This window comes from Heloderma suspectum, chromosome 6, assembly GCF_057233095.1.
Source record: "Heloderma suspectum isolate Gila_16-S chromosome 6, 16-S_ref, whole genome shotgun sequence".
NCBI lineage: Eukaryota > Metazoa > Chordata > Lepidosauria > Squamata > Helodermatidae > Heloderma > Heloderma suspectum.
In genome coordinates this window covers 80,493,966-80,518,174 of record NC_139463.1, presented here as the reverse complement: position 1 = coordinate 80,518,174, position 24,209 = coordinate 80,493,966, and the positions used below count along the sequence as shown (strand labels likewise).

At 46.8% G+C, this 24,209-nt stretch overlaps 2 protein-coding genes across 2 annotated transcripts; one reads left to right on the top strand and one right to left on the bottom strand.

Annotated features, from left to right (window-relative positions):
• The first annotated feature begins 6,243 nt into the window (after positions 1–6,243).
• LOC146341405 (olfactory receptor 6B1-like) lies at positions 6,244–7,221 on the top strand. Its single transcript, XM_084808340.1, has one exon. The coding sequence runs from the start codon at positions 6,244–6,246 to the stop codon at positions 7,219–7,221; it is 978 nt and encodes a 325-aa protein (XP_084664466.1).
• A 15,577-nt stretch (positions 7,222–22,798) lies between these two features.
• On the bottom strand, positions 22,799–23,743 carry LOC146341404 (olfactory receptor 5AR1-like). Its single transcript, XM_084807426.1, has one exon. It carries the CDS (start codon positions 23,741–23,743, stop codon positions 22,799–22,801), a length of 945 nt encoding a protein of 314 aa, XP_084663552.1.
• Between the last annotated feature and the right edge of the window lie 466 nt (positions 23,744–24,209).

The following is a 24,209-nucleotide window of genomic DNA, read 5'->3' as shown; positions in this document are numbered from 1 at the left end:
GGGACTTGGAAAAATAACCTCTTCCAGGCCTGAGCAGGTCACATACTCAACAATCAGTCATGAGATTCAAGGGGACATGGCTCAGCTGGTCAACCCATGACACCTCAAGGTGTAGCCAACGAATAGGCTACACTGTTCCAAACTCAGGACTGCGTGATCCTCACCCATAGTTGTCAACACAACACATTTGCACAACACAACGTATCTGCCAGCACAACAGATAAGCTCTGGATGTCTCCCACCCACCTCTCTCTCTCTCTCTCTCTCTCTCTCTCTCTTTCTCTCTCTCTCTCTCTCTCTCTCTCTCTCACACACACACACACACACACACTATCATAACAGCAAGCCTGTGAGATAGGTTAGGTTGAAAACAAGAGTGAATAAATTAAGTTCTGGGTACAATGAATGAACAGAGGGGGATTGGGATTGCAGTTGCTGCCTTTACAGACTTACAGTTTGTACAGATGTAGGCTCACAGATCCACCAGTGAGATTCATGGTTGAACAGAGATTTGAACCCATATCATTGTGGTCTAAGACTAGAATTTTGACCTGGTCATCACACTGCTCTGTGACATGCAGTAGGAAATATTTCAGTATGATAGTTCAAGGGAATAAACTGTCTGCCTCATTAAATTCTTATTTGCTACTCCTAGGGATGTCAGAGAATTCCGCCATGGATCTCAATGAAGCCGAATGCCAGTGCATTCGGACCCCTGAACTCCGTGGCAGAACGGCCTGCCACCCCCCGCCCCCCGCGGATCCCCCCCAGGACGGGGGGATGTTCCGGACGGCGGCAGCTCCAGTGGCGGCTTCGGCGAAGGCGGCGGCAGCGGCAGCGGAGCGACTGGTCTTCCGACTGGCTGCTGCTGCTGCCACCATTTGCAGTCTGTCCCCCCCCCCATTCGTAATAGGCTATGTAAAGACTTACGTAGCCTATCACGTCTGGGTTAAAAAAAAAAATGCGTACACAAATAGCGTCCGCTACGCTATTTGCATTCCCCCTTATTTTCCCCTTCTTAGTCTACATAAATATTTACGTAGACCAAGACGGCGAAAAATAAGGAACGCAAATGGTGGCAGCCGTAGCCACCGCCATTTGCGTACGCGTTTGTTTTTGTTTTTTTTAACCCAGACGTGATAGGCTACGTAAGTCTTTACGTAGCCTATCATGGCTGAATACAGGGACGCAAACGGTGGCGGCTATGGCCGCCACCATTTGTGTCCCTGCTCGCCAGCGGCCAGATGTCTGGCTGCTGGCGGAGCTGGCCAGCGGCTCGACGGAATCCCTGCAGAGCAGAGCCGGCCAGCCAGGATTCCGGGGGGAGGCGCGGAGCACCTCCCCCCCCGGCGAGAATGCTGTGGGGAGGGACGGAGCGCCTCACCCCCCCCAGCGGAACCCGGCAGAGCCAGGTAAGCGGGGTTTCGTACACCCCTAGCTACTCCAAATTTTAAAACTGTGTGAATAGGGAAAAGCCCAGGCTGCTGCTGTATACACAGGTTAGATTCATAGAAATCCAGACTTATCTGAATCCACTGTGGATTTCTCCAACATCTCTAGCTGAGAGTACGGATGGCAGAGAAATCAACTGTGGACTCAAATCAGGCTGGATTCTCAGGAAACCGACCTGCGAAGTCTGCAGCGGAAGGATTCCGCTCACCTCTGGGTCTGTTGAATTTCCCATGGGGCAGCTCTCCAGCACTGTTGGTGTCATCAAGGCCCTTCCTTCCTGCACCTCTTGTCAAAGGCTTCCTTAACAGCTGGTGTGGGGAAGAAAGGTCACTGCGTAGCCAGTGCCCAGTGCTTTTGCCCTGGCCTCCTCTCCAGGAGACCATAGAGAGAGTGCTGGGGTGCCAACAAGGCACCGAAGCCCTTCTTCCCTGTGCTGGCTGTCAAGGGCTTGCTTAACAGCTGGCATGGGGAAGAAGGATTGCAGCATAGCCAGGAGGAGAGCCATCCTGCAAAAAACGGTGGACATGGTAAGCTTCTAGGGAAACCTTGGGGCCCCAAGTGGCCCAGATTTCTGCACCGCAGACCCACCCAGACCAGAAGTTGCAGGGTTCATATACCCCTGGCAGAGAGACAATGAGTTGCCCAAGGCCATCACCAGTGAACGTCATGGCTAAGGAGAGATTTGAAGTTGTGCTTCCCGACATCCATGCCTACCACTCCACTCTAGCCACAGTACCAGACTGTTTTGCAGAGAGGGATGCTTAGAATCCCCACCTGACCCTCAACACACACACATACCCTGAACCACCTGTGTGAATCAAAGGTAACTCATTGTAGGGAACATTTTCATTATAATGAAATAATGTTAGCTTCCTTGCTCATCTAAATAACACAATCATAGAATAGTAGGGTTGGAAGGGACCTATAAGACCACTGAGTCCAACCCCCCGCTCAATGCAGGTATACAAGTTAAGGCATTCCTGACAGATGGTTGTCCAGCCTCATCTTGAGTGCCTCCAGTGTGGGAGAGTCCACTACCTCCCTAAGTAATTGATTCCATTGTTGTACTGGTCTAACAGTCAGGAAGTTTTTCCTGATGTTCAGCTGGAATCTGGCTTCCTGTAACTTGAGCCCATTATTCTGTGTCCTGCATTCTGGGATGATCGAGAAGAGATCCTGGCCTTCATCTCTGTGACCACCTTTCAAGTCCTTGAAAAGCACTCTCATTTCTCCCCTCAGTCTTCTCTTCTCAAGGCTAAACATGCCCAGTTCTTTCAGTCTCTCCTCATAGGGCTTTGTTTCCAGCCCCCTGATCATCTTCATTGCCCTCCTCTGAACCCTCTCCAGTTTGTCTGCATCCTTCTTAACGTGTGGTGCCCAGAACTGGGCACAATACTCAAGATGAGGCCTAACCAATGCTGAGTAGAGAGGAACTAGTACTTCCCAGGATTTGGAAGCTATGCTTCTATTAATGCAGCCCAAAATAACATTTGCCTTTTTTGCAGCCACATCACATTGTTGGCTCATATTCAGCTTGTGATCTACATGAAAGCTGTAGGTCTGGAAAAATATTGACTTTAATTCTTACTTACTTAAGGTTCAATCCTATGCATGTGTAGACAGAAAAAGTCCTAACACCCTCCATTCCGCAGACTCTTTCCATTTACGTATGCATAGCATTGCACCTTTACTTCCGATGTTATTCATGTGCTGACTTCTGGGGCAAATGCCACCTTTTAGGACAAATGCCCTGAAACCACTTCCCAAGTTTCTGGCAATGTAAATGGGAACTGGTCTCAGTTTCTTAAGGACATTCATGCTTCAGGAGAGTGTAAACTGCCAGAGCACCATGTCTACAAATCCTATGGTCTGAAAACCTCAAATAATAAAACATAACTGCAAATTATTGATCTGCCAGCTGAGTTTGCATGGGCATTCTGCCAGTGAGTCCCAGAGTACAGGCAGCAAACTTTTAGCTCCCTTGATAATTTTCATGGTGTATGAATTGCTGAACAGCTAGGAATGGCTGTTCTTTCTAAAAATTCTGATACATTTCTGGTTCGATCAAGGGAGATTCTCAATGTAGTTCCTTACTGGAATAGCCAGTTTTCAATCAGAAGCAGTTCCAGCTTGCGGAAATTAAGAGGAACTGTTACTTCTAAGTTCCTCTTCTTTTTTCAACACCACACAGGTACTTGAGATGTTCATAATTCAAGCCAATATTATCTAGCAGAGAATGTGAAATGTTCATTGGAAGTTTTCATTGGAAGTTCACCTGCACCTCAGGTAAAGGGCAGAATTGATTTTCTATGTATGTTTGCTTGCTTATCTAGTTTTGTTTATTCCATTTTAGAAAAAGTAGAGTGTGATCCTGGACTATCACTAAAAATGATGGTCGAGGGAAACAGAAGGTGAGATGGTAGAGAATGAAGGGATGTTTAATTCACAGCGAAATGAGAGACTGGCAGATACATTAGCTTCGGTTGAGTGGGAGAGCAGACATCAGATCAAGGGCATTTGCACGCCAGGTGACTCTTTCAAAAGGACACTTTGACCTTCCCCCAAACAGCAGCTACCCCTGCATACTCAGAAGTAAGACCCACTGAGTTCAATAGGACTTTACTCCCAGATATTGTTTGGGGGGGTATGTGGTCTGATATTTTAGTTGCAGTCCTCTGGGCTGGAATGTCTGTTTGAAACTTCTGTAGATCTTCTCAAACATAACATCTTGCCTCATTGTAGGACACTGCAGAAATGTGGCTCCTCTTGCCCTCCACTGTTTGAAATCATACTTAATCTATCCATCAGCTTCTCCTCTACTAAAATAATAGCCAGTGATGTTTCTATGAAATGTTGCAGAGTTACTTAATACTACTTGCACATCTATGAAATGTGCAAGTAGTAATGGGGGGGGGGGTAATGTGGAGATGGAAGTGCTTCACATTTCAAAAATGGTTCTTCCTCAACTGAATTTCATTAAACATTTTATACTGCACTCCTATGTATACCAACTCAGAAGCAAGTTCCATTGAATTCAACAGGACTTACTCTCAGGTAAGTGTTTATAGGTTTATAGACTTACTTTGTTTCAACTCTGGAAAATCTGGCAGAGAATTCCCCCCTCCCCACTTCATTGGTGATCTGTCCTTAAATGGAACTCATTATTTCTCCCAAATTTTGCAATGGGGATGTGGTAGAGTGAGGATAGAGATTTTATCTTTAATAAATATGAACATGATACAAAATGTATGGTATAGCTGTTCAAATTTGGGTGACATCTTTGAATGAATTTTCATAAAATAAAAATAGAAATACGCAGGGGTTGCCAACTTCCATCTGGAGGATTTGTACCCATAAAATTTAATCCAAAATGACAATGGTAAGATGAATTATTTCCATAGGTTTTCTCTTCTTAGGCTGCCACCCTTTGCATGCTTACCTGGGAATAAGCCCCACTGAACTCAGTGTGACCAACCTCTGAGTAGACATGCAAAGGATTTAGCTGTTAGTTCAGTCTCAGTCTCTAAGACCTCTTCACTACTTGCAACATGGCACATGTATTGCCATGATGGAAGCAGAGGTAGGACTTCCCTCAGAAAGAGCTACATCATGAGATAGAACTCTCAGACTGACTTAAGCTGCAGAAGTAACCAGAATACCAATATCCTAATAAGGGATATATGTCACAACCAATCTAGAACAGCTAGGTAAAGAAATAGGAGATCTTACTATTGGAATATAATTTCTCAGTAGAGAGGATGACTACTGTTATTTTTGAGGATGCCAAATAATTGTTTCAGATCAAGGTAAAGAATCCTAGCAGGATAAGGGGAATCGTTTGGAATAATGACTCCTCACAATGGCACCATCTTCATTTGAGATGGTCCATCAGCACAGAAAAAAAATCAAGTTGTTTCATATCATTTGTGATGGAGGACTTTTGTCTGATTATATTACAAAAAATGGTGTTGGCCCTTCTGGACAACAGATATGGAATACTAGCAGATTTTGAATATGTATATTTGAAAAAAAGACATAGTGATCAATATTTTATTTGTATTACTCTGTCCATTGTTTAAGGCCATTGGGGTACAATCCTATGCATGTTTAGACAGAAAAAAATGACCTACAACTCCCAGGAGTCTCCAGTCAGTATGGCTGGTTAGGGAATTCTGGGAGTTGTATGTCTTTTTTTCTGTCTAAACATGTCTAGGATTGTACCCTAAATGAAAACAAGCAAACATCACTTTCAATTTGTCAAGAAACAGTATGGGAGACAGTTCTTTACTTCCTTTTCACATTACCATGAAAGTTAATCTTGTTAATATTATAGGACAAAGCCAACCAGTGAATTTTCCCCAAGAATATTAGCTGACAACTGGTTGGGAAATGCTGGGAATTGTAGGACTTTTTTTGTCTAAATATGCAAAAAATTTCACCCATCACGGATATTTTCTGTTAAACGAGTCCCATAGTACTTCTGTGGATCATAGATCCTAAAAATAAATTCATAGAGTTTATGAATATGTTTGTAACCTATAGAAAGTAGGGGCAGGGAACATTGGGAATAAGTATATACCAGCTATCAAATATCAAAGAGTGAGCAAGATGCATAACTTATAATTTATATAGATTACAGTATGTTGTTTCCTGGCTTCAGTATTTTAACTGTTTTCCTTCTTTAATTTCTCAAGTTGTCTCACATTGCCTTTCCACACTGATATCATTTCATCATTGCCACCCTGTTTCTATCCTTATGTACAACACACCTTTCCCTATCATTGTAGATCTATGGAACATAATAATAACAGTCACATCCAGGAATTCATCTTACTTGGATTTTCAACCACCATGGAACTGCAAGTGCTTCTCTTTGTGATATTCCTTGTGATCTACATCCTGACATTGCTGGAGAATATTGTTATCATTGTTGTGATCAAAAGCAACCTTCACCTTAATAAACCCATGTATTTCTTCCTCACCAACCTCTCCTTCCTGGAGACATGGTACATCAGTGTTATTGTACCCAAGCTATTAGTCAACATCCTAGTGGAAGACAAGACCATTTCATTTGAAGGGTGCATGACACAGCTCTACTTTTTCAGCTCCCTCATCTGTACAGAGTGTGTTCTTCTGGCCGTAATGGCATATGATCGATATGTGGCCATCTGCAACCCACTGCGCTATGCGACCATCATGACCCAACACCTTTGCATGCAGTTAGCTGTTTGTTCATGGCTAACTGGCTTCTTGGCTTCAATGCTGAAGGTTCTCTTCATATCTAGACTGCCCTTCTGTGGCCCTAACATCATCAACCACTTCTTCTGTGACATTTCACCCTTGCTAAATATGGCATGTGAGGACATGACCATGGCTGAAATAGTCGACTTTGTCTTGGCCTTGATAATTCTGTTGGTCCCACTCTCAATTACTGTAGTTTCCTATGTCTGCATTATTGGTACCATTTTGCATATTCCCACTGCCCAGGGCCAGAAGAAGGCTTTCTCCACTTGTACTGCTCATCTCACTGTGGTCATAATCTTCTTCTCAGCCACTCTCTTCATGTATGCACGACCAAAGAGGATCCACCCTTTCAATCTTAACAAATTGGTTTCTGTCATATACACCATTGTCACTCCAATGCTGAACCCTTTCATTTACTGTTTGAGAAACCAAGAGGTCAAGGGAGCTCTCAAGAAAGCTTTCTGTAGCATCAGTTTCCTCCCCAAAACCTGGGTCCCACTCACTAAGGTTGGGTGGGTCAAATAGTTTTTTTTTTTTTTTTCCTGAGAAGTATTGTTAGAACTTTTCAGTGTGTTTGTTAATTTACTGGAAGGTGTGTCTGTCTCTGTGCTAGGAGCATTCTTGAGAAAGGATTTTCAGGACATTTTCTTTACATGATGCAGAACATTAGTCCAAGTCATTTTGCTGCCTGAGGTGGAGCAGAAAATGCAAACAACCACCCTAGGCAAGGTTCATTGTATCTGAGGCTGGTTCAGTTATTTTGGCACCTGAAGCAGAACTTCCCATCTATTCTTCTCCTCCTTAGAAGTAAAAGCACAACAACATCAACAAAAAATAATTGGCAATTGATTGCTCTTTAATGATTTCCAAAATCATCTGGCTGAGCCAACCACCTCACCCTGTCAAAGGGTAGGACCAGCCCTGCTGGTCCAGAACATCTGTCCCTCATGTGGCAATGTGTCAGGCTCCTGGCTGACCCAAGCCCAAGGCAGACCACTTCAGAGGAAGAAGGGTCCCACTATAACCCTCTGCTGCAGTAGTGCTGGGGCAACCTGATGGGTGCTGTGAAATCAGTGCTGCATTTGAGGCTCCCAAGAACCCTTTCAACCCTGTCCTGAGTCGATCCATGATGCACCAGAGCACCAATGGTGATGGACCAGGTGGGACACTAAAAGCCATCATTGGAGTATTCGCCTGGCTGCCAAAAGATACTTTTGCCCAGTGCATACTTATAAGGGGGTTCTACTCAGGAGCAAGTGTCTGCTTGGGAATAAGGGTCTTCCTTCATAAGAAGGAGCTGTGTCACAGTAGTCACAGCTGTGACTACTAATGAACTGCACCTGCTGAGCCAGGGTCAGCCAGCATATAAGCTCTGTCTGCCCAGATCTTTGTTGGGTTAACAGCTCCCATGAAGTGAACTTCTTCCAAAACATGTCTGCTTTAATGCATGAAATTTCTTCATGATGATGATGATGATGATGATGATGATGATGATGATGATGATGACTGATGATGATTGAACTTTAGGAGTTATTGCAGAATGTTTTCTTATGTCCATCTGAGATTTTGATAAATCTTTTTGAATTCAAATTGATCTACTGGCATGTTTTGTTTTTGTTTTGTTTTGCTTTGCTTTTTATGAACATGATATGGAATGAATTGTACATGGAGTGAGAATGCAATCCTATGCACATTTACTTAGGGTCTAAGTCACACTGAACTCAGAAGAGCATTGACATACACAGGATTGCACTGTTAGTTATGCTTTAGTCCTGTTGAAATCAATAGAGCAAGTTAGTCATGACTAACGACTCAAGTGTGACTGACATAGTCTGAATCCAACCTGATACGTTCTGGACTAGGATATAGCGTTGTGCCAGTACCCCATCTAAGGCAATGCTCCTATCTGTACCAATACCCCATATCTCTAAGGCAATCTCCCTGTCTCAAAGACATGGAAAGGAGATGATGGAACTCAGCTAACCCAAAAGTCTGAGAAGATCCTACAGGTGTAGGTTCCCTTCAGACCTTCATGTGGAGGGTGGGGTATGGAGCCAGTGGATGGATGCCTGCTCCCCACTGTCCATACTGTGTGTGTGTGTGTGTGTGTGTGCGCGCGCGCACGCGCACGTGTGGTGTAAAAGGAACTAGCATAAATTCTTCATTCACCACTGTGTAGGTCACTACCACTAGCATCACCACATCAATGAGAAACGTCCTGGTTTGAGACCTGCCCAGTCCTAAGAGGAGACCTGTACAGGTGCTGGCAATACAACGGCTCTTCACGGGGTGGGGGTGAATTTGCATTGCAGTGGCAGGCTGCAAACCCATGTGTTTGCATATCTGATGAGAACTATGCATCAGCAGACAGTGAGCTTTGAGGTTTGGAGTTGGAACATGTCACCGCACTGCTGCACCACCTTCTTCACACATTCATTTTACCCAGACTGGACATCTGTAAAGGGCTGGCATGACCTGTCAATCTGCATTTACATCTATAATGTGCTGGGATGGGAGGTTTGTTTGCCCCCAAATGCACTTTTTGAAATATGCATTTGAAATGGACATGCTAAAAGTGCATAGAGCAAAAGACAGAACAAAACAGCCACTTTTGCATTAAGCGCGTCGATAAGTGACGACTGCAAGCAGTTGGACAGGGACTGCAGACACCACATTCACATCTTATCAAAAGGAACAGCACGCTTTGAACTCTTGGTGCAGGTTTTATTATATGGGCCCAGGCTGGAAAGAGAACTAATGCGGATACCTATTAGGAGTGTGCCGGAGGGCAATTGACCATAGCAGATTGACTTGAGGAGGATTTCCATCCATTTGAAAGCCGCAAACGTTTGTGAACAATTACATATATGACATAACATATACAACTGAGAGCCACTGGTTAGTTGGAATATATTTTATTATTATTAGATATACCTCTCCGGTCAAAGGCCTTTGCAGTTATCTAGGGGCCAGTTCACTTTCTTGTTTGTATTATGTTAAAGCCACTTCACTTTTTTGTTTGTGTTTTGTTAAAGCTAGTGTACACAATCCTGTGCACACTGTTAAAGTGTCACCTAAACATCTGGGGTTGGATCCGAATGTACACTGGGTCAACTGCACTGGCAGAAGTGGACTTCCCCACTCCCTCCTTACAATTGTAGCCTCTCCAGCCCCCTGAAAAGGCTATACAAATACCTGCTTTGCATGATCACCAAAGTCCGCCATGACTTATTGGAGGCACAAGGAGCCATGGTTGGCTATTTAAGCCCTGACCACAGCTTGTGCTGTCATCCAATCCTGAGCAGTAGGGGTTGTTTGAGGCTTAAACAATCCTCATATAAAACATCATCTGTTGTGGGGTTATTTCATGGGTTTTAACCTTCGGACAACAACGTCTGCCCGGATATGGATAAAACAACAAACCATGGCAATCGCCCCACATCCCCTGCCTCCGGGGGTTGGATATTCAATTTGCCATCCACATGTGCTGCCCAGTTTGTGCAAACTGGCCCCAAACCATCAGGAAACCCCACTGAATCAAGTGAGCTGTGATGTGGGGGGATCCCTAAAGATCCCTAAATGGATCCCTCGATCCATTTCAATGGGGCTTCAGGCCAGAGCATGGGTAGGGATGTACGAAAGTCACTGACCGTTTCGCAGATCTGCTTCGTGGGGGGGGAGGCACTCCATCCCTCCCCCCGGAATCCTCAACAGGGGGGAGGCGCTCCATCCCTCCCCCCGGAATCCTGCCCAGCCGGCTTCACTCCGCGGGGATTCTGGGAAGACGCCGGCCGGCTCCTCCAGCAGCTGGACATCCAGCCCTTGGGCAGCAGGGACGTAAATGGCAGTGGCTGTAGCCGCCACCATTTGCATCCCTGTACTTAACCATGATAGGCTATGTAAATATTTACGTAGCCTATCATGGCAAAGTAAAAAAAAAACACGCATACACAAATGGCGGCAGCTACAGCTGCCGCCATTTGTGTTCACTATTTTTCGCCGTTCTAGCCTACGTAAATATTTATGTAGGCTAGAACAGCTAAAAATAGTGAACACAAATGGCGGCCGCCGTAGCCGCTGCCATTTGCGTACACTGCACCAAGCCACGACCGGCCAGGATACCAGCTGCCCCTGCCCCCCTCCCCCACCCCCTCTGCCACCACCCCTGCCACCCCTGCCACTGTACCTGCTGCCCCCGCCGCCACACCTGCCGCCACCCCACTGCACCTTCCGCCACCCCGCCGCACCTTCCGCCACTGCCGCACCTTCCACCGCCCCGCCGCTGCACCTTCCACTGCCACCGCTGCACCTTCTGCTGCTGCTGCACCTGCCGCCCCCACCCCGCTGCCGCCTCCACTGCTGCACCTTCCGCTGCCGCTGCTGCGCCGCCGCCACGCTGCCGCCGCATCCGCTGCCGGATCTGCCACATCTGCCCCAGGTAAGTACTGTCCCGGGGGTTCCGCGGGGTGGGCGGGGGGGCAGGAGGCCGTTCCGCCATGGATTCCAGGGGGCCAAATGCCAGTGCATTCGGCCTCACTGGAATCTGTGGCAGAATTCTCCGCCATCCCTAAGCATGGGACAGAAATGGCCTTGGTTGCCTTGGTGGATGATATGAGGAGGGCTTTGGATAGGGGTGAATGATCTGTCCTTGTTCTCCTCGACCTCTCAGCGGCTTTTGATACCATCGACCACATTATCCTCCTGGACTGCCTGGAGGGGTTGGGCATTGGAGACATTGTATTATGCTGGTTACGGTCCTTCCTTTCTGGCAGGAACGAGAACACTGGGACAGTTGGTTTCGGACCCATGGCCGCTCACTTGTGGGTGCCACAGGGTTCCATCCTCTCCCCAACGCTATTTAACATCTATGTGAAGCCACTGGGGGCTATCATCAGGAGGTTTGGAGTGCGGTGTCATCAATATGTGGATGACATGCAGATCTTCCTCTCATTCAAAACTTTACCAAGTTTGGCCATAGAATCCCTGTCCAAATGAGACAAGAGGAGGTTGGGGGATGTTGGCCTGGTGTTGAATGGGGTACGGCTACCCTTGAAAGACCAGGTCCGCAGCCTGGGGATCATTTTAGACTCCCAGCTGTCCATGGAGGCTCAGGTGTCAGCTGTGAGCCAGACAGCACCATACCAACTCCATCTGATACGGTGGCTGCGCCCCTACCTTCCCGACCATCTGTTCCCATCGGTAGTACATGCCCTGATCTCCTGTCTTCTTGACTACTGTAATGGACTCTATGTGGGATTACCTTTGAAGACAGTTTGGAAGCTACAGCTGGTGCAGAATGCGGCGGCTCGCCTGATTAAAGGCAGCAGCCAGCATGATCACATCACTTTGGTGCTGAAGGAGTTGCACTGGTTACCAGTTGTTTTCCAGGCCAAATCCAAAGTGTTGGTTTTGACCTTTAAAACCTTATACAGTTCTGTCCCAGCTAGGGATGTACAAAAGTCACTTACCTTTTCGCAGCTTGGCTTCGCGGTGGGGGGGAGGTGCTTCGCTTTTCCCCCCGAAGTTCAGGCGAAGGGGGGGAGGCTTCCCGCCTCGCCCGGCCAAAATTCAGGCCGGGGGGGAGGCTTCCCGCCTCGCACAGCCGAAATTCAGGCCGGGGAGAAGCGCCCCGTCTCCCCGGCCGCGAAACAAAAAGTAAAAAAAAAAAGAAAGACCCCGTGATAGGCTACGTGACGATTTACGTAGCCTATCATGGCTAGATTTCCAAAGTCAGCCGTGATAGGCTACGTAAATTGTCACGTAGCCTATCACGGGTGACTTTGAAAAAAAAAAGCACGTACGCAAATGGCGGTGGCCCATGGGCGCCGCCATTTGCGTTCCTTATTTTGGCACATCTAGTCTACGTAAAGATTTACGTAGACTACGGCGAAAATAAGGGCAACACAAATAGCGTTCCCTTATTTTCACTGTAGTCTACGTAAATCTTTACGTAGACTAGAAGTGCCAAAATAAGGAACGCAAATGGCGGCGCCTACGGGCCGCCGCCATTTGCGTACGCGCTTTTTTCCCCCCCAAAGTCACCCGTGATAGGCTACGTGATGATTTACGTAGCCTATCATGGCTGACTTTGGAAATCTAGCCATGATAGGCTACGTAAATCATTACGTAGCCTATGCACGGGTGTGTGTTTTTTTTTTACTTTTTTTTTTTTTTTTGCAATGGCGGTGGCGGCAGCTGGTCGGGAGACCGCCCGCCGCCCCCACCCGCGACGAAACGCCGCCAAACCGCCACCGGAACCCGCCGCCGGGAGGGACATTCGCCAAAGGTAAGTCCCATCCTGGGGGGGGCGGGGGGCGGAGAATTTCACCACCGATTTCGGGGGGCCGAAAGCGTTGGCGCTCGGCCTCCCACAGATTCAGGGAGAAATTCTCCGCCATTCCTAGGCCCAGCCTATCTCAAGGAGCACCTCCAGCAACACCAGACTGGCCACTCAACAAGATCAGCCTTGGATGGCCTTCTCTCTGTCCCATCAGCCAGGACAGCTAGGCTGGTGAGGATGAGGAAGAGGGCATTCTCTGTGGTGGCCCCCACTCTGTGGAACTCCCTCCCTAGGGAATGCCCCCATGCCCCCATGAGGTTCTACCACGCATTAAAAACGTAGTTGTTCAGACAGGCATTTGGGGTGGGTTAGGGTATTTTTAGAAACAATGTGTTAATGTGGAATTTTATTGTTTTAAACTGCTGTACTATTGCACATCGTCCAGAGTGGCTGGGTGACTGGCCAGATGTGCGATTAAGAAATTTAATACATATATACATACATTCATAAGTACATAGTTGGCAGAGGGTTTTTATGCACACAGACCCATTCCTCTCAAGAAAGCCAGATCCTTGATCCAACCCATAAAGCATGCATAATACAACAAACTCTTTTACAATTGTATATTTTGTCATTGCTATTTTCTTTATATTCTGCCCTCACAGAAGAAGGAGGGGGGGGGAAGCAAAGACAACAATATGTCACACACACACACACACACACACACACACACAGTTGCATCATGCATAGGGATGTACTAATCCCTTACCTGGTTCTGGTCAGGGCATCCGCTGGGGGGGAGGTGCCCGGTCCCTCCCCCTGGAATCCTCGATGGGGGGGAGGTGATCCGGTCCTCCCCTCCGGAATCCTGCTAGCTGGCTCTGCTCCGTGGCAGCTCCATGGAGCAGCTGGCCAGGGCCATCTGCAGCCGGACATCCGTCCGTGGACAGGCTGCTGTGGACGCAAATGGCGGCCACCATTGCGGCTGCCATTTGCATCCTTCCAGGCTGCCGTGATAGGCTACGTAAGTATTTATGTAGCCTATCACAGCATGCCCCCCCAAAAAAACTGCGTACACAAATGGCGGTGGCTACAGTGGCCACCACTTGCATTCCCTATTTTTCGCCATTCTAGCTTATGTAAATATTTACGTAGGCAATTATGTCCAAAAAAATAGGAACCACAAATAGTGTAGTGGGTGCTATTTGCATTTCTTCTTTTTTTCGCCGTAAAAACCTACATAAATATTTACGTAGGCTAGAACGGCGAAACATAGGGAACGCAAATGGCGGCCGCCATAGCTGCCACCATTTGCATACGCTGGTTTTTTTGGGGGGGGGGTTAGTAGGGATGTCAGAGAATTCTGCAACGGATCTTGGTGAGGCCAAATGCCAGTGCATTCGGCCCCCCGAAATCCATCACGGAACGAAGCTCTCGCCCCCCAACCCACTAGAGGCATGCAGGACGAAGTCCCCGCCACCCCCAACCCACAAAAGGTGCATGAAATGGAGCACTTCCTTGTTCCCGTCTGCGCTGCTTTGCGAATGGCGGCCGACCTGAGGCCGCCATTCACTTCCTCCTCTTCATAGCCATGATAGGCTACGTAAATACTTACATAGCCTATCACGGCTAATGCAGGGATGCCATTTGCCTCCCTGAGGAGGCCATGATAGGCTAGATAAATATTTACATAGCTTATCACGGCAGGGGGGGGAACCCCAGCATACGCAAATGGCGGCGGCTACTGCCATTTGCGTACTCTGGGGTTTTTCCCCCTGCCGTGATAGGCTACGTAAATACTTACATAGTATCAAGGGCTCCTTGGAGGCCTCTCTCAGTCTAATCCAGTAGCCAAGTCCAGACACAGACAAAGGAATTCCTTTCAAAGCTTTATTCTTCTTTTACAACTTAACAACTATTAGGGATGGCGGAGAATTTCTCCCCGAAACTTCGGGGGGCCGAGTGCCAACGTGTTCGGCCCCCCAAACAAGTTTTGGGGAGAAATTCTCCGCACCCCCCACCCCCCGCACCCCCCCCAGGACGGGACTTACCTTTGGCAAGTGTCCCTCCCGGCGCCGGGTCCGGCCGGCGGTTCGTCGGGTCTTCGTCCGGGGCGGGAGCGGCAGCCGGTCTTTTGACCGGCTGCCGCCGCCGCAATTCCAAGAAAAGAAAAAAAAACAAAAACGCCCCCGTGATAGGCTACCTGACGATTAACGTAGCCTATCACGGCTAGATCTGCAAAGTCAGCCGTGATAGGCTACGTAAATCGTCACGTAGCCTATCACGGGTGACTTTAAAAAAAAAAGCGCGTACGGATAATTGCGGCCCCCATAGGGAGCCGCTATTCACGTTCCTTATTTGGTCGCTGTAGTCTACGTAGAGATTACATAGACTACGGCGAAAATAAGGGCACCGCTATTTGCGTTGCCCCTATTTTCGCCGTAATCTACGTAAAGATTTACGTATACTACAGCGACCAAATAAGGAACATGAATGGCGGCTCCCTATGGGGGCCGCCATTATCCGTACGTGCTTTTTTTTTTTAAGTCACCCGTGATAGGCTACGTGACGATTTACGTAGCCTATCACAGCTGACTTTGCAGGTCTAGCCGTGATAGGCTATGTTAATCGTCACGTAGCCTATCACGGGGGCGTTTTTTTTTTTAACTTTAATTTCGCAGCCGGGCGAGGCGCCTCCTCCCCGGCCTGAATTTCGGCTGGGCGAGGCAGGAAGCCTCCCCCCCCGGCCTGAACTTCGTGGGGAGAGCAGCGAAGCGCCTCCCCCCCACCGCAAAAAGCTGCAAGACCAGGCAAGTGACTTTCGTGCACCCCTAACAACTCTACCGTTTGCAACTAGATCTGAGCAGCACAGTACCTATGCCCTAAGTTGGAACAGTTGGTCCCCATTTGAAAGGGAATTACTGGCAGACCCCTGAACTTAAGGACTAGGGAGAGTTCCTCCCCTTTTCCCTTGGATCCTCTGGGTGCAGCCATTGTTTGCGCGCCAACCTGGCACTATGCCTCCTTTCCACGCCCTCCATCTGGCGCCGCTCTCTGCGTCTGCGCCACGCATCCACCAAGTCTGCTCTCTGCACTCGGTCACTCCCTGGACTGCTATCTAAACTAGGAATGCTGATGGGAGGAATCTCCGTCAGCTGTTGGTCCTGGGAAAGAGGAACGCGCTCCTCTCCCAGGAGCGACTGCTCTTCCGCAGAATCAGAACTAGTCTGGGATTCTATGGGCTCAGTGTCCACCCTGACACATAGCCTATCACGGCTCAATACAGGGACACAAATGGTGGCTACGACAGCTGCCATTTGTGTCCCTGCAGGGCTGCCCAGAGGCCGGATGTCCAGCTGCGGGTGGCCGGAGCTGGCCGGCAGCTCCGCAGCTTGGCCACGGAGCAGAGCCAGCCAGGCAGGATTCCGGGGGGGAGGACTGGATCGCCTCCCCCCCGTCGAGAATTCCAGGGGGAGGGACAGAGCACCTTCCCCCCCACCATGGATTGCCCTTCGCGGAGCCAGGTAGATGTTTCCTACATCCCTAGTGGTTAGCCATGATAGGCTATGTAAATTCTTACGTAGCCTATCACAGCTGCAAGGATGCCAATGGTGGCCACAGCAGCCCTGCCGCAGCCAGCCAGGAGACCAGCCACCACCGCCGCTGGAGCTGCTGCCGCTGGAACCGCCGCTGCCGCCGAATCTGCCACATCCGCCCCAGTAAGTTCCATCCTGGGGGATTCCACAGGGGGGGCATGAGGCCCTTCCGCCACCGATTCCAGGGCCTCACTGGAATCCATGGCGGAATTCTCTGCCATCCCTTAGATTCATGCAGCTTCCTGTGTCAGGTTCAGCTGGAAGTTCTGGAACTGAAGAAGCTCCCTCCTGAATATACATTCAATACATTCAATGTCTAGTGAAGTATTTCAGTAACTTCTATGTAAGTCCCTCCTGACCTTTCAGGGTTCTTGATTACATGCTGAACTGAAAGCACATTTATCCAAATATGCTGATAATCCCCATTCAGAACTTCATGTTAAAAATGTGTAAAGATCTCCAAAAGAGCTCCCTCTCCCCCGCAAAGTTTAGCCCTTCTCACGTTGCAGGTGAATGCCTGCCTTGCGGCTTGTGTGTGCTTCAAATACGTGCCATTCACCCCAGCTGTGTTGAAGCCAGCTGTGTACTGGCCAAACTGTCTTGTATCTTCTGAAAGCATATGTTATATATAGAGGTATTTGTCATGAGACTCAAACAGAATATGGGGAAGCCTGGCGGAAAGCCAGGTGCATTATCCCTCTACCATTCGAACACGCAGAGGCAAAATGCTTTTTTGTTTTTCATCTCACTTTTCTCTTTGTCAGATTTCCAAATGTAGGGTCAAAGTGCTTCTTTCTCAGAGATTATTTGTGCAACAGGAGCAGAATAGATTGTTTTAGTCTACTTGGTTTTTTGTGCTTACTAGTGGGATTCCCCCCAACCTCCCTCCCATCACATTTGCAGGTCGTAAATTTTCAGGTGACACATTTTCAGGTGTGTGTGTGTGTGTGTGTGTGTGTTTATCCAGGCCTGTAAAACTCAACACCACCATTACTCCTGATAGCCAACTCCCCCCCACACATACACACACACATAATTCCTCCGAACTATGGGTTAGGTGGTGGAGGGGATGCACATTAATAGGAGCAGCAGCAGTGCGCATAAATCTAGCACTGATGAGTAAGCAGCAATTCAGGTAAATATTGGCTGTGCTCAAATGTTCTTTCCCAACTTTATAAAAAATGTGTCTATAAATCTAGGAATGACTGTCAGGGCTGAGTATTCATCCCTCACTCACCTCCTCTCCCATGCTGACTTTGATGCTTGTATTAAGTCAGAGTTGCCTGTTATGTCCAAACTGGAAAACTCTGGCTTAATGTCAGCTAACAAATCAGGATAATACGTAAGCCAGGATCTGCAAGTCAGGGCAGCCCTAATCCCTTCCCACGTTTTTTGTTTAGATGCAGAGGGCATAGCAGGGCTGAACCCCCCAGCCCCACACCTGAAAGGGAGTGGCATTGCATCTGCTAGCCACATCTTCCACGTGCTGTTGTGCATGTTGGCCTCACACTTAATGGCTGTATGTTCAGTGTCAAAGTGAAAGAGCCCATATATCTACAGGCGCATGCCAGGAGGAGCTTCTCCGCAAGAATGGGAACCTTAGCCAAACAGCCACTGGGGCATGACTGGCACATTAGATGGCATTAGGGGAGGGGCTAGTGGGCATGATGCCACTCCTCTCCATGCATTCAGGTGCACAAGGGAAGATGTTATTCCTGTAGTCTTTATGAAGAAGCACATTGTCTGTATGTCAAAATTTTCAGGGATGGGATAACAAGTGGTGTTCAAGCTCATGGAAATTCTTCTTTTACCAAACCGTTGCTTCTCTCACTTCATCCTCACGCCCAAACATGTTTTTATTTTTTTTCAAACACAAAACGTTTGCATTTTCAAACATGAAGGACACACACTTTTCCAAGCATGCACCCCAAATGCATACTTTCCCCCCACAGCGTAAGGAGTGAAATGAATCTTAGGAGTTATTTCAGAAGATTAAAATGCATTTGTGGGGGGAATGTGATTTTCTGGGTATTACACTTTCAAATGTGAATGCAAGCTCAGGAAATTGCAAAATCATCATCATCATCCAAGAATTACACTCCTGCTTGTGTACCCATTTGGGGGTGCGAAACAGAAACCTTTGTTGGGTTAACAGCTCCCGTGAAGTGACCTTCTTCCAAAACATGTCTGCTTTAATGCATGGGATTATTATTATTATTATTATTATTATTATTATTATTATTATTACTACTACTACTACTACTACTACTACTATTTAGTGAACTTTAGGAGTTATTGCAGAATGTTTTCTTATGTCCATCTGAGATTTTGATAAATCTTTTTGAATTCAGATTGATCTACTGGCATGTTTTGTTTTTGTTTTGTTTTGTTTTGCTTTTTATGAACATGATTTGGAATGAATTGTACATGGAGTAAAGATGCAATCCTATGCACATTTACTTGGGGTCTAAGTCACACTGAACTCAGAAGAGCATTGACATGCACAGGATTGCACTGTTAGTTATGCTTTAGTCCTGTTGAAATCAATAGAGCAAGTTAGTCATGACTAACGACTCAAGTGTGACTGACATAGTCTGAATCCAACCTGATACGTTCTGCATTAGGATATAGCGTTGTGCCAGTACCCCCATCTAAGGCAATGCCCCTATCTGTACCAATACCCCATATCTCTAAGGCAATCTCCCTGTCTCAAAGACATGGAAAGGAGATGATGGAACTCAGCTAACCCAAAAGTCTGAGAAGATCCTACAGGTGTAGGTTCCCTTCAGACCTTCATGTGGAGGGTGGGGTATGGAGCCAGTGAATGGACGCCTGCTCCCCACTGTCCATACCATATATGTGTGTACGTGTATGCGTGTGTGTGTGCGTGTGTGTGCATGTGTGTGTGGTGTAAAAGGAACTAGCATAAATTCTTCATTCACCACTGTGTAGGTCACTACCACTAGCATCACCACATCAATGAGAAACGTCCTGGTTTGAGACCTGCCCAGTCCTAAGAGGAGACCTGTACAGGCGCTGGTCATACAACGGCTCTTCACGGGGTGGGGGTGAATTTGCATTGCAGTGGCAGGCTGCAAACCCGTGTGTTTGCATATCTGATGAGAACTATACATCAGCAGACAGTGAGCTTTGAGGTTTGGAGTTGGAACATGTCACCGCACTGCTGCACCACCTTCTTCACACATTCATTTTACCCAGACTGGACATCTGTAAAGGGCTGGCATGACCTGTCAATCTGCATTTACATCTATAATGTGCTGGGATGGGAGGTCTGTTTGCCCCCAAATGCACTTTTTGAAATATGCATTTGAAATGGACATGCTAAAAGTGCATAGAGCAAAAGACAGAACAAAACAGCCACTTTTGCATTAAGCGCGTCGATAAGTGACGACTGCAAGCAGTACGACAGGAACTGCAGACACCACACTCACATCTTATCAAAAGGAACAGCATGCTTTGAACTCTTGGTGCAGGTTTTATTATATGGGCCCAGGCTGGAAAGAGAACTAATGCGGATACCTATTAGGAGTGTGCCGGAGGGCAATTGACCATAGCGGATTGACTTGAGGAGGATTTCCATCCATTTGAAAGCCGCAAACGTTTGTGAACAATTACATATATGACATAACATATACAATTGTACAACTGAGAGCCACTGTTCCATTGGAATATATTTTAATATAATAAGGTATTCCTCTCCTGTCAAAGAACTTTGCAGTTATCCAAGGGTAATGTCACCTTTTTGTTTGCATTTTGTTAAAGCAAGTATGCACAATCCTGTGTCTATAGATAGATTCCTTTTAATGTGTGCACCTAAACATCTGGGGTTGGATCCAGATGTATGCTGGGTCAACTGCACTGGCAGAAGTGGACTTCCCCACTCCCTCCTTACTATTGCAGCCCCTCCAGCCCCCTGAAAAGGCTATACAAAGAGCTGCTTTGCATGATCACCAAAGTCCACTATGACTTATTGAAGGCACAAGGAGCCATGGTTGGCTATTTAAGCCCCAACCATAGCTTGTGCTGTAATCCAGTCTTGAGCGGTAGGGGTTTCTTGAGGCTTAAACAACCCTCATATAATGCATGGTCTGCAAGGGTTAGTTGATGATGGTTTAGGCTTCAAATAACTCCTCCTGCCCGGATATGGATAAAACAAAAATTATGGCAATGCCCCCTGCCCCTGCCGCTAGGGGGATGGATATTCAAATGGCCATCCATGTGTGCTGCTGAGGTTGTGTGAACTGGCCCAAAGAGTCAGGAAACCCTGCTAAATCAGGTGAGCTGTGATGTGGTGGTGGGGTTCACTAAAATTGGCAGAGGGACTTTATGTAAGCAGACCCATTACTCTTAAGAAAGGCAGATCCTGGATCCAAGCCATAAAGCATGCATAATACGACAAACACATTTACATTGCTATTTTATTTATATACTGCCCTCACACAAAGAAGAAGACCAAGAAGAAGAAGAAGAAGAAGAAGAAGAAGAAGAAGAAGAAGAAGAAGAAGAAGAAGCAGTAAAGACAACATCACACACACACACACACACACACACACATCGATGCATCATGCAGCATTGTGTGTCAGGTTCAGCTGGAACAGAAGAAGCTTCCTCTTGAATATGCATTCAGTGTGTAGTCAAATATTTTGGTAACTTCCAAGTAAGTCCCCCCCTCTTCATATCAGGGTTCTTGATTACATGCAAAATTGTAAGCATATTTAACCAAATATGCTGATCATCCCCATTCAAAACTTCATGTTAATTGTGCAAACATCTCTAAAGCAGCTGAGTGCAGGGGGACATTGGGGTCAGAGCTTGCATGCGCACCTCTGTTTCCATCCCCCTCCCCCGCAAAGTTTAGCCCTTCTCATGTTGCAGCTGAATGCCTGCCTTGATGCTTGTGCGTGCCTCAAATGTGTGCCATTAACCCAGCTGTGTTGAATCCAGGAGTGTACTGGGCAAACTGTCTTGTATCTTCTGAAAACATACATTGTATATAGAGGTATTTATTTGTCATGTCAGACTCAGACAATAGGGAAGCCTGGCAGAAGGGCCAGGTGCATTATCCATCTACTGTCCATTCTAAAATACGGAGGCTGAACCTTTTTTCCCCACCTCACTTTTCTCTTCTTCTGATTTCCAGATGTATGGTTAAAGTGTTTTTTTCTCAGAGTTTATTTGGTCAAGGGGACCAGGCCAGCTTGTTTTACTCTACCTTGTTCTTTGCTGCTCATCTGATATTTTAAATGGATCTTTCTGCTCTCATTTTTTATTTTATTTTTTTGTGCTTGATGGTGGAATCTTCACATTTGCAGGTGGTAAATTTTCAGGCAACACATTTGCAGGTGTGTGTGTGTGTGTGTGTGTGTGTTTATCCAGGCCTGTAAAACTCACCACCACCACCATTCCTTCTGATAGCCAACTCCACCCACCCACCCCCAATCCCTCTAAACTATAGGTTGGGGGGGGGGAGTATTAATAGGAGCAGGAGCAGCGTGTATAAATCTAGCACTGATAAGTAAGCAGCAATTCAGCTATATATTGGCTGGGCCCATATATCTACAGCTGCAAGCCAGGAAGGGCTCCTCTGCAAGAATGGGAACCTTAGCCAAACAGCCACCAGGGGCATGACTGGCACATTAGATGGCATTAGGGGAGGGGCTAGTGGGCATGATGCCACTCCTCATGCATTCATGTGCACAAGGGAAGATGCTGTTTCAATAGTCCTAGAGAAGGCACACTGTCTTAATGTCAAAATATTGTTGAGATGGGATAACAAATGATGTCCAAGCTCATTGAAGTTATCCATTGACCAAATTGATGCTTGTCTCACTTTGTCCTAACTCCCGAACGTGTCATTTTTTTGGTTTGTTTTTCAAACAGAAAAAAATTGCATTTTTGAACATGACGAATGCACACTTTTCCAAGCACGCACCCCAAAAACATACTTTCCCCCCATAGCTTAAGCACTGAAATGAACCTTAGGAGTTATTTCAGAAGATTAAAATACATTTCTGGGGGGATTGCAATTTTTTGGATGTGTGCACTTGCACAAATGTGCAATTTCAAATGTGAATGCAAGCTCAGGAAATTGCATTTTCCCCCCAAGAATTACACTCCTGCTTGTGTTCCTATTTGTGGCTGCGAAAGAGAAATGTTCATATAATTTTGAACAGGAACAAAATTCTCATGCATCCCTAATTTGTTTTCACATATTTTCATTTTTGAATTTCTTATTCACCATATTGCAAACTGCCCTCTTCACTTCTTGGTTACGGAGGCTGTAGATGATGGGGTTTAACATGGGTGTCACAATAAAATAAACAACAGATGGTGCCATTTCCTGATCCTGAGGCTGAGAGTCCTTCGAGGTGGGCTTCAGGTACCTAAAGAAAATAGTTCCGTAATACAGCACCACAACTGTCACATGAGATGTGCAAGTGGAGAAGGCCTTGCATTTCCCTTCCATGGACTGGATCCTTAAGATGGCAGAGATGATGTGAATATAGGAAGCCAATGTAATGAGTAGAGCCCCCATCCCTAACAGTGAGCCAAGGGTGAAAATCACCATTTGGTTTGCAAAGGTGTTGCTGCAGGAAAGTTTGAACAATTGTGGGGCCTCACAACTGAAGTGATGAATAACATTGGGCCCACAGAAATGTAAAGTTGTCAGCAGAAGAGTATTTAGCAGTGCATAGAGAAAGCCAGTGAACAATGCACTGAACACCAGCAAAGCACAGACCTGTTTGCTCATAATCACCATATAATGCAATGGCTGGCAGATGGCTGTGTAGCGATCATATGCCATCACGGAAAGGAGAAGGCCCTCTCCGACTGAAAGGAACATGACAAAGAAGACCTGGGTAAAACAACTATGCACTGAGATACCCTTTCTCTCTGTAAGGAAGTCTTCTAGCATGTTCGGAACTGTGACAGAGGAAAAAGCAATATCAAGGAATGCTAAATTAGAAAGGAAGACATACATAGGAGTGTGAAGGTGAGGGTCAACTCTTATAGCTGAAATGATTGTCAGATTGCCAAAGAGGGTTATCAAATAAATCAACAAGAGTACTACAAAGAGTACAAGCTGTAGCCATGGATCACTGGAGAAACCTAAGAGGATGAACTCGGTCACTTTGGTTTGGTTCTTCATATGTGCAAAGGTGTTTCTCCCCGTAGAAACTTAAAGCTGAGAAAAGAGGGAGTCCTGTGGAAATCAAAGGGACCTAAATTAGCTGAGGTTAGGGCTGCATTGAAATGACCTCCCCAATTTCCCTCCCCAGTTCATGGTGGTGGATTGGTGCAGCCTCTTTCAGTGGCTTTCATTAGGGTGGGGTGAAATAGTTTGGGAGGTACATGTGGGAAGGGAAGAGAAAGGGTGTTTTGCTTATCATGGCATCTCTTCCTTCCTTTCTTTCTTTCTTTCTTTCTTTCTTCCTCATGTGTGTCTGTTTTTTGCCATGTTTTTCCCCAGAACAACTCAAGAATGACAACAAAAGTGTCAACAACTTAAGAATGACAAAAGTTTCTTGCATCATTATTCCAGAGCTATTCTGAGGAAAACATGGAGGTCGGCAGAGCTCTGGCTAGTGATGGGGGGGGGGGAATCATATGGTTCT